The following is a 14,888-nucleotide window of genomic DNA, read 5'->3' as shown; positions in this document are numbered from 1 at the left end:
AACAAAAATGCAAAGTACACTCTTCTAGTAAAGTGAAGGGTATGACAATTATCAACTGCAGCAGAAAAGTAGGAGAGATCCAGAGCATCTAGAGCCCACAGAAGCAGGCAGAAGCGGCGGCTCCAGCAGCAGCAGAACCAGGTCTGCATGGCCATAGCCCAAGGCTCGGTCTGAGCCACAGGAAAAGCCAGATGAGGAGATTCTCCACTCATACTGGCCTGCTCACAAATTCAAGAAATGTGAAGGGAGAACAACAGAGACCAATGGAGCAGCTAGTGAGGAAGAGGTCATGAGGACCAGTGGGAGAACTTCAGCCACCATTCACAGCCTTCTCTCCCCCACTGCCAGCACAAGCGCCAGCAAGCACCAGAGGCCTGGGAAAGGGAGCTCACCTACACAGCACCAGGCACAGGTGATCAGAGCAACGACCCAGCCAGCCTACCTGAGCCCACAGTGCAGCAAAGAGGGACCCAAGCAGTAATACAGCATAACTGCAACCAAAACCATCCCAAAAGGTAACTGGGATTACACCAGGTCAGTACCCACTAAACAAGCCTGGTATTATAGGCTTCAATCGAAGTGCCAATTGCACCTTCCATGTCAGGGTAAAGTCTATGTTAAATCTGATGGCTGGCTGGATTTGCCATTCTTTTTTTTTTAATTATTTATTTATTTATTTGAGAGCGACAGACACAGAGAGAAAGACAGATAGAGGGAGAGAGAGAGAATGGGCACGCCAGGGCTTCCAGCCTCTGCAAACGAACTCCAGACGCGTGCGCCCCCTTGTGCATCTGGCTAACGTGGGTCCTGGGGAACTGAGCCTCGAACCAGGGTCCTTAGGCTTCACAGGCAAGCGCTTAACCGCTAAGCCATCTCTCCAGCCCTGGATTTGCCATTCTTTAATAAGCTATATTTTGGGCTTGTCATTTCTTGCTTCCTGATTTTATAGTACCTTTTGTTTCCTCTTCTGTCATTCATTAAGGAAGGGTGACACTTGGTCACAAGCTGACTTGGAACCCTCCAGAGACCAGAAATCTTAGCCTCCTAGTTGACAGGATTAAGGGTGTGGGGCAACACACATCCTTAGGGACTGTGACTTTGTTAGAGGATCTGATTGTCATAACACCTACTCATGCATAAATATTCTGTGCTGTTTTTCATTGAATGTGTGTGTACATTATTAGCTAAATTTTAGAATCTGCCCATATTTTGTTCCACTCAGTCTACTTGAATACTCTCAGAGCAGGCAAACCCAACACCTAGGGTCACTTTTATAGACACTCTGAGAGATAAGCTCCTACCTGGAAGATATATAACAACAGACTGAAATATATGATAATACTGCAGATAATAGAAAATCCAAGCATTAAATTAATCTACGATGCAAAAATCTCTACATTACAATACAAGAAACAACAAAAATCAAAACAATATAAATCCACCAAAAGGTACTAATTCATCAGAAATTACCTCCAGTGAGACTGATTCAGAGGAAATGCCAGAGAAGGACTTGAAAAGAATGATTATAAATATGTTCAAAGAAATCAAAGAGGAAATCAAAGGAATCAAAGACGACACAGGACATCAATTTAATGAAATAAGGAGGTCAATACAAGACATAAATAAGGAAATAGAAATATTAAAGAAAAGCCAGTCAGAAATACTAGCAATGAAGAACAGTCAGTGAAATAAAAAAATAAAAAAAAAAAAACCTGAAGAAAATCTCACCAGCAGAATGGATGAAGGAGAGGACAGAATATCTAAACTAGAAGACCAGGTGGCAGATCTAATACAGCCCAACAAAGAGAAAAACAAACTAATAGGAAAGTATGAATGGGAATTTCAAGATATTTGGGACACTCTGAAAAGATCGAACATAAGAATTCAGGATATAGAATTTCACTCCAAAGGCATAGTAGGCATATTCAACAAAATCCTAGAAGACGTCCCTGAAATTGGGAAAGAGGTGCCAATGCAGATACAGGAAGCCTTTAGAACACCAGCCAGACAAAACATGGAAAGAACCTCTCCTCACCATATCATAATAAAACTACCAAAAACACAAACCAAAGAAAAAATATTGAAAGCAGTCAGAGAGAAAAAATCAAGTTACCTACAAAGGCAAGCCCATCAGGATCACAGAGATTACTCAACAGAAACTTTGAAAGCCAGAAGGGTTTGGAGTGATGTATTATTCCAAGTCCTGAAAGATAACAACTGCCAACCAAGGTTACTTTATCCTGCAAAGCTATCCATTCAAATAGACGGAGAAATAAGGACATTCCACAACAAAAGCAGGCTAAAGGAGTATTTGAAGACAAAACCAACTCTACAGAAAATACTTGAAAGAATGGATCCTCCATGCTGAAGAGAAAGAAAAGCACACATACAAAGAACCTGAAAAAAAACAAACAATACTCAAATACTAGCTAACACAAGAGAACAAAGGTAAAACCAGAAATGGCAAAAATAAATACACACCTTTCAATAATATCTCTTAATATCAATAGCCTCAATGCCTCAACCAAAAAACATAGGTTTGAAGACTGGGTTAAAAAGCAGGATCCTTCAATTTGTTGCCTCCAAGAAACTCACCTTTCTACAAAGGATGGACACTATCTTAGATGAAAGGTTGGAAAACAGTGTTTCAAGCAAATGGGCCTAGAAAACAATATCAGACAAGGTAGACTTCAGGCCAACATTAGTTAAGAAAGATAAGGAAGGTCACTTTATATTGATTAAAGGCACACTTTAACAGGAGGACATTACAATCCTGATACTGGAAACTTCAAACAGGGCTAGTCATGAGCCCTAGGGGTATAACAACTGTTGCTATCTGGCTAAATGTATATACTATGCTCACCAAATTGCTCAGTAAGCACTTCTCTTAATGTTCATATCCTTATATTAATGCTACTCTCACTTTTGGTAGAAAATGTTCTCTTTTCAGATGGCAGTGACCTTGGGATGACTCAGAAGGCACCATGGTGCTGGAAAGACGTGACAGGAGTGCTCAGTACTACAATGTCTCTATCACACCTTCCAAGGCTCAGGGTCCATTGCAGAAGAGGTGGCGGAAAGAATGTAAGAGCTAAAGGAAGGGTAGGACTCCTTACAACGTGCTCACTCCGGACACAAAATGACCTGGATATCCATGACCTCACAGTGCCTGACACTACCTACACAAGACCATCATAATAGGAGGAAAAGATCATGACATCAAAATAAAAGAGAGGGGCTGGAGAGATGGCTTAGCGGTTAAGCGCTTGCCTGTGAAGCCTAAGGACCCTGGTTCGAGGCTCGGTTCCCCAGGTCCCATGTTAGCCAGATGCACAAGGGGCGCACGCGTCTGGAGTTCGTTTGCAGAGGCTGGAAGCCCTGGCGCGCCCATTCTCTCTCTCTCCCTCTATCTGTCTTTCTCTCTGTCTGCAGCTCTCAAATAAAAAAATAAAAATAAAAAAAAAAAGAGAGACTGCCGGGTGTGGTGGCGCACGCCTTTAATCCCAGCACTTGGGAGGCAGAGGTAGGAGGATCACCATGAGTTCAAGGCCACCCTGAGACTACATAGTGAATTCCAGGTCAGCCTGAGCCAGAGTGAGACCCTACCTCGAAAAACCAAAAAAAAAAAAAAAAAAAAGAGAGACTGATTGAGATGGGAAGGGGGTATGATGGAGAATGGTGTTTCAAAGGGGAGAGTGGGGGTAGGGAGGGTATTACCATGGGCTATTTTTTATAATCATGGAAATTGTTAATAAAAATTTGAAAAGATACACAAATAGAAAAGCCCTACAAAGATACTCAGAGGGAAATTTTTTTTTTAAAAAGTAGGGTCTCACTCTAAAAGAAAAAACAAACAACAAAACAACAACAAAAATCATAGAACATATTAGTATTCATTTAAACATGATTCGGGTGTACTAAGCCAGAAAGTCTTCTACCATCTACACGAGGATGTATCTTGATGACATGCTATTACTTCAAGTCAAATGATCATGAATCATTTCTGCTGAAACCAAGCTTGGCAATACCATTTTCAGGTCTTGTACCTCCTTGACTTTGAGCCTTTACCTGGACCCTGCTTCTTTTACTCCAACATACCTGGCTGCTTGGCTTCTGTCTCCTCTCTCAACATTCCAGGGCTATTTACTGTGTGCTCCAGGCAGGGTCAGGCTTAGACACAAGAATACTTGTGAATTACCTTGTACTCTTTAGATTACCCTGGGACATCTAAAACAGTTCATGCTATATAACTAGAAGGAACATAACATAGAGTGCTCTTTAAATGCATTTCCAATCATTATTTCCTTTTAGATGCTTAGGAGTATTATAAAGCATTTTCTGTTTGCATATATTGAGTTTCAGTTTGATTTACAACTGAGTCAAATCCAAGAATGGAAAAGAAACTCATGTTGATGACAATGATATGCTACTGAGTTTCTAAACTTATAATGGAACAAAAATAAAGCTTTATAATACCTTCAAAAAAAGAAAGTATAAAGATATACAAGATATCATAAAAAGGTACTTTATACTCCTGACTTTCCATTTATTCATGTAGGATCTAAAATTAATTTACAGTAACCTTATGAAGTAGTGTGTCAATGAACCCTGAGAATGACATAAGAATTCTGCAAAAATAAAATAAAATAAAATCGTCTCACCCACAGAGATCAGGTTGCTGTAGTTCTCCAACATCACATCCTTGTACAAAGACCTCTGAGCAGGGTCCACACATTCCCACTCTTCTTGGGAAAAGTCTATGGCCACATCCTTGAATGTCAGTGGATCCTGAAATTAAAAATAACAATTGCACTATTTGACCTGGAGCTGTATACTTGACCCAGTGAATCAAGGAATAAGTAGGGCAAGTTTTCTAGTGTAGGTCAGCAATGAGAATGACCCTTTCTCATACACTCATGTTCTTTAATGCATTTTCGAACTGAGACTATATCATAATAATGTCCTTATAATCACAGTCCTGTATAAAATCAAGACCTCAAATATAGAAATACTCTCTTGAATGCTGTATTTATATCACATGTATCTGGAGTTCAACTGCAGTGGCTAGAGGCCCTGGCACGCCAATTCTCTCTTTCATTCATTTTTTTTTTGGTGGGGGGAGGAAGGGCGGTTTCGAGGTAGGGTCTCACTCTAGCTCAGGCTCATGTGGAATTAACTATGTAGTCTCATGGTGGCCTTGAACTCATAGCAATCCTCCTACCTCCACCTTCCGAGTGCTGGGATTCAAGGAGTGCGCCACTAGGCTTCTCACTCACTCTTGCTCATTCTCTCTCTCATTTAAAAAGTGAAAAAAGGACTGTGTTTCAATGAAGTCTTTGTTGAGACATAAGACATACTTGAAAAATTTCTAACAATTACTCTAATAAAATCCAAGGCCCCAGGCTTAAATCCTACTAAATCTTTGGCAATCAAAAAGATAGAACATAGAACTAGAAGTCATAGATGAATTTGAACTTTCAAGAGACAGCCCCCAACCCCACAATAACAAAGTGTGTGACAAAAATCCACTTAAAGAATTTCCCAAAGGAAGGGAGGAGGGTACTTAATATGTTGATATTGTATATATGTAAGTACAATGATTGTGATAGGGAGATAATATGATGGAGAATGGAATTTCAAAGGGGAAAGTGTGTGTAGGGGAGGGAGGTAATTACCATGGGATATTTTTTTATAATCATGGAAAATGCTAATAAAAATTTTAAAAAAACTAATAATAATTTAAAAAATAATAAAGTGGAGAGCAACAAAGGATAAAAAAGAAAATTATATTCTGGGAAGCTTAAAATAAAATTTGTTTCTAGGAAAAAAAAAGAATTTCCCATAACTTGGTGTTCTTCTGCAGTTTGCAAGCACAGACAGATACAATAAAATAGTACAGACAACCAAAAGTAAATGGAAAACAAGCATTAAAGCTCATTTCTTTTGACCTAAGGTTAATCACAGTGAATATCTGCAACTTCTCTGATAGATACCCAGAGTGAAATGGGAGCAGACAGGCTGGAGGGATGGCTTAGCAGTTAAGGCGTTTGCCTGCAAAGCCAAAGGACCCAGGTTCGATTCCCAGGACCCATGTTAGCCATATGCACAAAGGGACACATGCATCTGGAGTTTGTTTGCAGTGGCTGGAGGCCCTGGCATACCCATTCTTTCTCTCTGTCTTCCTCTTTCTCTATAAAATAAATAAACAAAAATAAAATATTTAAAAAAAAAAGCTGGGCTTGGTGGTGCACACCTTTAATCCTAGCACTTGGGAGGCAGAGGTAGGAGGATCACCGTGAGTTCAAGGCCACCATGAGACTACATAGTAAATTCCAGGTCAGCCTTGACTAGAGTGAGACCCTACCTCGAAAGACCAAAAAAAAAAAAAGAAAGAAATGGGGGCAAAGGAGAGGTATCATAAGAATTTAAATCCATGAGAACATTGCACCAAAATGCAGTATGTTATAAATAAATTGATTTTTTATGAAAAACAAAAAAAAATAATTTTTACAAAAGGGATCCAGACACTAATATAAAAATAACAGTATCTGGGTGTGGTAGCACACACCTTTAATCTCAGCACTTGGGAGGCAGAGGTAGGAGGATCACTGTGAGTTTGAGGCCACCCTGAGACTACGTAGTAAATTCCAGGTCAGCCCAGGCTACAGCAAGACCCTATCATGAAAAACCAAAAATATAATAATAAATAAATACATATAGCAATAATAGGAGGTCCAGAGTGGGCCTCCTTAGTGAAAAAAATATGGAATCAAGAGAGCTGGAGAAAAACTGAACAAATAAGTATATGTGCTATGACTCCTGAATGCTAATATGCAGTTTTCTTCCGGGGAGCGGATCTGCTCATGCCCATGTTAGGCATGGTTTGCTCTAGTATGAGGGAATCCACAGTTAGTTGAGAAGCAGATTTTCATTTCTCCTATATATTGTTTATAAGATCTCGTTACTGTCGAGTTTGAATTATAACCACATTCTTTAAAATAGGTCATCCAAAGAAAGCCTCAGAGCTGGCTTACACAGGCCTTTAATCCCAGTGCTCAGGAGGCCGGGGCAGGAGGATCGTGAGCGCAGGATGGGGAGCTCATAACCGAGACCCTGTCTCTAGCAACCAGAAAGGAGGGGATATTCAGATGTGTTCAAATTTTATTGGTTCTGCATATATTTTATTTAGATACATTTTAACTATTGCCAAAATTATTCTATTTGAAGCTGTTTAATCTTCTGTTTTTAAGAAAACAAATGTTGAACTTCACATATTGTAAGGTAATAGTTAATTTAATTAAAAGGTATAAATGTCTTAGGTTTGTTCTCTAAGTTTGTTAAAGCAGTAGTTGGATTTTCTATTCATTACTATAAAAATAGTGCTGATATTGGGTAATTGCCACCCTGATATAATTATAAAACGATTATGTTCAAGAGTAAAAACTTAAAATACGCAAGTTAACTTAAAAAAAAAACTGAACAAATAGTGTTTAAGAAGGAAAGGCAAGGTGGGTGTGGTGGCACATACCTTTAATCCCAGCACTTGGGAGGCAGAGGTACGAGGATTGCCATGAGTTCGAGGTCACCCTGAGACTACATTGTGAGTTCCAGGTCAGCCTGAGCTAGAGTTAGACCGTACCTCAACCTCCACCCAAAAAAGAGGATAGGCAAAATTTATTGGAAATAAAACTCTTTAGGCAACATTAGGAAAAGCAGAGGTGTACAAGTTTACAAAGTTTAAATATGCAGAATTTCCAGGAGCAAAGTGGCGGTGACCACTGACCTTGAATCTATAATCTTGAGAGTCAGTCATTTCTTCCTATTGTCTTTCTTTTCTGTGTTCTGACACAGGAAATATAAGCTATTCTAATCTCATCTATTATGGGACTCAATTATGTAGTTACACTTTTTTTCTACTCATCAACTACTGTGTATCAGGATCAAAAAAAGTATTTTCTACAATAATGTGAATGTTGACTGCATTGACTTTTTCTACCCAATCCCAGTACAGCAGTGTTAAATACACCCAAGTGAATGAAGGCTAAACTCAGCTATCAATCAGAAATCCCTATAGTATAACCTACACTCATATTTCAAAATAAGTGCTGGTAGGTGAATTAAAACAATTCGGATGCATCTAATGAAATTAAGAGAAAGAACCTGAGAGGGAGGCACAAGTGAAAATATTTATTTACAGTGGTCCTGGGATTTTAATTATAGCACAATCTAAGAATCACTATGGAAACATTACCTCTCAGATTTCACATATATATATATATGTTCATGACACCAAGAAAGGGAATCATGATTTTGCAGTCTTGGATTCATGCCACTGACTGGCTTATTTAACAATATCCCTCTTTTTTTTCCCCCAAGGTAGGGTCTCACTCTAGCTCAGGCTGACCTAAAATTCACTATGTAGTCTCAGGGTGGCCTCAAACAAGACTTTGTGATCCTCCTACCTCTGCCTCCCGAGTGCTGGGATTAAAGGTGTGCGCCACCACGCTCGGTAATAATCCTTAATAGGGCTGTTGAGCACCCATAAATTTCATGCCAGAAGTACTGAAATTGAGAATGCAGGCATGAGAAATAGGGTAGCAGTAATGCAAATATCTTAACACAAACATGAGGACTACTGGCATTCAGTGAAGAATATAAATCATCTTCACCAAAACCTTATAACTAGTTGCTACTCTACTGATTTGGAAAGGCTAAGGAATGCAATTAGCTTGTTTTCGATAAGTACCATGTGCACAATCAAAGCGTTTGATCACAAGAATGATATGGTTCACTCTCCAGGAAACTTATGATATATCCTGAGGAGTCTTCCTAATGAAATAAAAAGTAGATATTATTTTTCTCTAATTCCCTTGAGAATTCAGATGTTAATGTCCATGTTCTCTTTCTTATTCTATTCCCTACTTGATTCAAAATATATTATACAGAGGAACTAGTAAAATGAATGGGGGGATACAGAAATGAGGGTGTATATCGAACTCACAAAGTGTGTACAATGTATTTTAATTTTCTATTGTGAAATCTGCACAGATTTATGATGCTTTCGTTAGAGAGCTTGTTACTTGGTGATGAATTAAAAGCAAGTAGCACAGAAATCACTGTAAACTTTTACCATTCCTTATGGTGAATACATCCCAATTTTGTGGGATGAACTGTGAAAATGAACTATAAGAATGAAATATGGAAATGAAATCTAGGAAAGAACTATTGAAATTTTTCTTATGGACCTTAAAATTACTGCACTGAGATTATTACTGTGAGTTGCTAAATTTCTTATTTATAATATGTCCTAAAGTTAATTTTACAACTATGTAATCCACCTATTTAAAGCAATACGACTGCTTCCTCTGCCTTCATGCATGTACCTTTAGTCTTATCAACACAGATGAACAATACTGACAAGCAATGTTTAAAAATGCAAACTGGTCTTAAGCTATGCTATCTGCCCAATTACCACAGGAATCTGTTTTACACTCAAGCAAACATCTATTTATAAGCAGTATTGAACATAGCATTGAAGACATAAGGTCAGTAAGTAAGGACCCACAGATTAGTTGAAGGCAAGTGATCTGGATGTGACTGCATTTATTACCACGCTGTGTGTGTGTTCTGGATCAGCAGAGTCTAATGGGACATACCCCTAAATCCATGCCTTTGACAAATATTTAAGGATTATCCAAAGCTGAAAGCTCCTTAGGCTTTGCTCATACAATGTACGACTTGTTCGTGTATTATTCTTGATTTTATGACCATTCAATAAAATTGCAAAAGGGCAACTGTAGGCAGAAAAAGCCACAGCTACAATTAGATCAGAAATAATGAGATATAAGATGCAGCAGGTTTCTCTCAAATTTCTATACCTCTAAAGTGCCGAAGACCTCATGGTGGTTGGAGGACTAACAGAGTAGAACAAACATCTAGAGAAATAAAGTACCTGTGCTCTCGCCTATGAATGACACTTTTTCACATGTTGTCATTGAGATGTGTGCAAAGAGACAGCCTACTGAAATATAGGGCTGTACATGCTAAGTTTCCAAATCACTCAGAATAGACTGAAAGAACTTCAAAGTAACTAGAATTTGATGTGGCCAAGACTGACACACAATAATTCAGTTGGCAGCAGTATTTGTTTCCGTAATCACTGAGTTATCTTTCCAGGTCAGTATTAGTTTCTTAACTACTGTGTCAATTGTCAGTTTGTGCCCTCCAAACCTACTGCTTATCCACAAACAGCTTGCTGAGTTGTACTCAGACCCCTAAATCTAGATCTTGTGCCTGTTGGCTGGAAGGCAGGTCCTGACCTAAGAAAATACTGCCTAAGACTGGAGTTTGGGCAAGAGGCCAAAGTGTTTCTTCTCACATTAAACCTCAAACACCCTCTCCATCAGGAGATATTATTCCCAGGGCTCTAGCATATTTTCAGATACTCCAATAAAGGTTCTGGATTCTAGCTATTGATATTGGCTAAAAAAATCTTTTAAGCATACTTCACCTAATATTCTCCTATCACTAATTGTGGGAATAGCATCTGCTGGTATAAACATTTGATTAGATTTGTATTCCCTTAGATGAATCTTTATTATTATTATTATTATTTTGGTTTTTTGAGGTAGGGTCTCACTCTGGTCCAGGCTGACCTAGAATTTACTATGTAGTCTCAGGGTGACCTCAAATTGACGACGACACTCCTACCTCTGCCTCCTGAGTGCTGGGATTAAAGGTGTGTGCCACCATGCCTGACGAAATCTTTATTATTTTTATCCTTGGACTTTTAAAGGTAGAAATATAAAATAACCACATACCTTAGACTTAACAGTAATATCTAAAATTTCATGAGAGATAGCATGCATATTCACTGTTAGGAATATGATAATAATATACCAGAAATTATATAGAATAAACAATATACTTTGCTTTGTCATATTTCTGGAGATAGGTTTCCTAGAGCAAGGTGCCATCACACATGGTTTCTTCTGAGCTGTCTCCTGGGCTTGAAAATGTTTATTTTCTGGGAATTCCCTAAACAGCCTTTTCCTATAATGTGTCTTCCTCATATGATAAGAACAGATCTGGGGTTACTATCTGAATTTCTAAACCTTAAGTTTATAGTTGCCATCCTCAAATACTGTCATAAAAAGTGTGATACCTTCAAAACATAAACTTGGGGCAGAAAAATCAAATATAACATATTAAAATTATTTGAATCATTAAAGTTTATTCATTATGGGCTTGAGATATTGCTCAGTAGTTAAATGTGCTTCTTGGGCAAGCACAGGTAGATTGAGAAGGCCTAAAATCTCCAGATCCCATGTAAAACAGCTGAGAATGGTTATGTATGTGTGTAATCCCAAGATTACAGGGGAGCAGAAGCCTGAGAATTTTCAGATCTACCAAAGCTCCAGAAGTAGTAAAAAGAGACTCTGTCTCAAAAAAGACCAGAAAAACACTGGGATGGATACCTGATGTTCCACTCAGGGCAACCACAGGTGAAAATATGGGGTGCCACAAGGACACAAATGTGTGCAAGTCCACACTTAACACATTACATACACACATGCATACAAGCAAACACAAAAAGATTGTTCATTAAATTTTCACATGGACAAAGTGAAACAAATCTGATTTCCTATCTCTGTATATATGAGTGGTGCATCAGTTTTGTTCTTTAGTAACTTTTTGATTAACTATATATAATAAAATGTGTACATTTAATCTGCCTTTATCTATTAATTATTTCATTTATTTATTTTGAGGTAGGGTCTCACTTCAGCCCAGGCTGACATGAATTCACTATGTAGTCTCCGGCTGGCCTCAAACTCACAGCAATCCGCCTACCTCTGCCTCCTGAATGCTGGGAATAAGGGTGAGTGGCCCTGTGCCTGGCTGTTTTTCTCTAGCTGAAGCTAACCTAGAATTCATTATGTAGTCTCAGGGTGGCCTTCAACTCATGGTGATGTACCTACCTCTGCCTCCTGAGGGCTAAGATAAAGGTCTGCACCACCATGCCCAGCCTTTTTTGTTTGTTTATTGAAACCTTGTGCATCTGGCTTATGCACATCCTGGGGTATCAAAGCTTGGTCCTTAGGCTTCACAGGCAAGCACCTTAACCACAAAGCCATCTTTCCAATCCTTTTTTTAAAAGTACTTTTTAAAATTTTTATTTATTTACTAGAGAGAGAGAGAAAGACACACACACACACACACACACACACACACACACACACACACACACGGAGAGAGGGGGGGGGGAGAATGAATACCAGGGCCTTAAGCTACTGCAAATTAAGTCTAGACATATGAGCCACCTTGCGCATCTGGCTTATGTGGGTCCTTGGGAATCTAACATGAGTTGTTTGGCTTTGCAAGCAAGTGCCTTAACCACTAAGCCATCTCTCCAGCCAAGTTCTCTTTTTTAATTTTTATTTATTTATTTATTTATTTATTTTTTTATTATTTATTTGAGAGCGACAGACACAGAGAGAAAGACAGATAGAGAGAGAGAGAGAATGGGCGCGCCAGGGCTCCCAGCCTCTGCAAATGAACTCCAGACGCATGCGCCCCCTTGTACATCTGGCTAACGTGGGACCTGGGGAACCGAGCCTCGAACCAGGGTCCTTAGGCTTCACAGGCAAGCGCTTAACCACTAAGCCATCTCTCCAGCCCCAAGTTCTCTTTTTTTAAAACAACTTTTTTATTTACTTACTTGAGAGAGAAAGAGAGAGAGAGAGAATGGGTGCAACAGGGCCTCAAACACTGCTAATAACTCCAAACGCATGTACCACTTTGTGTATCTGGCTTACATGGGTATTGGGGAATCAAAACCTGGGTCCTTAGGCTTCACAAGCAAGCACCTTAACTACTAAGCCATCTCTCCAGCCCTTATCTGTTAATTTTAACACTGGCATTTGAATCAATTTTTCAGATGGTGTGTGAAGAATATTTGCAACAAATGTTTTATAGTCATATGAGGACAATGACAGGAACCAAACAAAGACAACTTGGGGCATTCCTTTGTAAGTTTACAGAAGAACAACTATAGCCATGACAAAAGTAGATGACCTTTCATAAGAACATGAACCTCTTAGGAATACAGAGAGATAACAGAGACCAATGATCTTTGCTGTAAGAATGTTTCAAATATGGTCTCAATATTTGACTGCGGTATGCCTTTTCATTTTTTTCTTTTTGTGGATTTTTTTGTTGTTGTTATTGTTTACTGTTTTTTGTTTTTCGAGGCAGGGTCTCACTCTAGCTCAGGCTGACCTGGATTTCACCATGTACTCTCAGGGTGGCCTCGAACTCATGGCGATCCTACCTCTGCCTCCCAAGTGCTGGGATTAAAGGCGTGCACCACCATGCCCAGCTGCCTTTTCATTTTTTAAAATGTTTTATTTATTTATTTGAGAGAGGGAAGAAGGAAGGAAAGAAGAGAGGGAGGAAGGAAGGAAAGAAGAAAGCAAAGGGCAGATAGGAGAAAGAATGGGCATGTCAGGGCCTCTAGCCACTGCAAACAAACTCCAAACACACGCCACCCTGTGCATCTGGCTTACGTGGGTACTGAAGAATAGAACTGAGGGCAGATCTGTTTCCAACCTAACAGTATGCACAGCGCTTGAGCTCTGCTTGGGGTTCCTGCTGTTTGTCTGCAGTTTTGCTCATTTGTGGTACTGATTGGCTGCTGGTGGTTCCTCTCTCTGCTTGGATAGAAAGGGGGGCACCTTCTCTGGCCATTATGGAACTTCCCCTGGATCTATAAACTTCAAATACATCCCATCCTCCCATAAACTCTGTCTGTATGGAAGTTCCTTGCAGTAACCTGAAGCTAACTACAACAGTAGGTAACTCACAATAATCTACAACAAAAAATAAATAAATAAATAAATAAATACCTGCATTTGTCACACATATACATAGTATTGTATATATCCATTCCATTTCAATCTTTTCATTAAAAAACATTACTACAATGCAATTACTACATAAGCCAGGAGAAGTCCTATCAGCTACAGATGTCCTGGGCATGCATGAGTGAGCCATATGTCATATGACATGTCCTGCTAAACAGCTGGCTTAATTCACCAGAAACCAAGCACAGCACAGCAGCCATGCCCTCCCCACAATAAAACACCCAAACTCCAGATACAGGAAACTGTTAAGGTAAGAAAATTATGCAGATTTCACCACATTCTGAAATAATGGACCCTTAAGATACCAACTTCAACCAAGTATCCATACAACTATCTTTGCATGAGTATTTTGTAAGCTTACATTCAGCTGGTCTCTGGCAGCAGCATCAGCCTTGAGATCATGGTCAAAAGGTCCACTTCTTAAACACTGCACAAGCTTGTGCTGTTTGCTCTCAACCAAATTCTCCTATAAATTATTTAAATACATAGAGAATGTAAACTTCACAAAAAAGAAACTTTAATAGCCAGCCAGAAATATAAAAGTAAATTGTTACACACATAAGACCATTTCACGATGTTTAATGTTTTATTGTTACCATTGTGGAGCCCCATGAATCTTGTACAATTATGGACCCACTGAAGGACTAGTAATGTAAGTGTGACTTAGGCTCAATGGTATCTAATACATTCAGGCCATCCTGGCCTCCTATAACACTTTAACATCCTCAGTCACATACCACCGTAACACTAAAACCAACCCTGACACCCAGACAAAACCTACAAGCTCTTCAAGACTTATGAGGTGAGTGTATGGCCATCTTAGCACTTATGTAACCTGACTACTATGGGGACAGACATTGATCCTCATGCTACAATAAACACATACACTATCAGCTCCTACACACATGGCCCAAATCATAAGTCTTACCCATGTTACCAATGCTTTACGTGTGTGTGTGTGTG

General features: G+C 39.2%; 1 protein-coding gene across 1 annotated transcript in view; it reads right to left on the bottom strand.

Annotated features, from left to right (window-relative positions):
• Positions 1–14,888, bottom strand: part of LOC123454690 (zinc finger protein 829-like) — a 49,761-nt gene that overhangs the window by 12,111 nt on the left and 22,762 nt on the right. The window contains exons 7-8 of the mRNA XM_045133515.1: positions 14,287–14,391; positions 4,662–4,788 (exon numbers count right to left, since the gene is read on the bottom strand). Of these exons, the coding sequence (XP_044989450.1) occupies positions 4,662–4,788; positions 14,287–14,391 (232 nt within the window). The remainder of the gene's footprint in view (positions 1–4,661; positions 4,789–14,286; positions 14,392–14,888) is intronic.

The sequence above is a fragment of the Jaculus jaculus genome, chromosome 14 (genome assembly GCF_020740685.1).
Source record: "Jaculus jaculus isolate mJacJac1 chromosome 14, mJacJac1.mat.Y.cur, whole genome shotgun sequence".
In the NCBI taxonomy this organism is placed as follows: domain Eukaryota; kingdom Metazoa; phylum Chordata; class Mammalia; order Rodentia; family Dipodidae; genus Jaculus; species Jaculus jaculus.
Note: the sequence above shows the minus strand (reverse complement) of the source record. Positions and strands in the feature narration are given on the sequence as shown.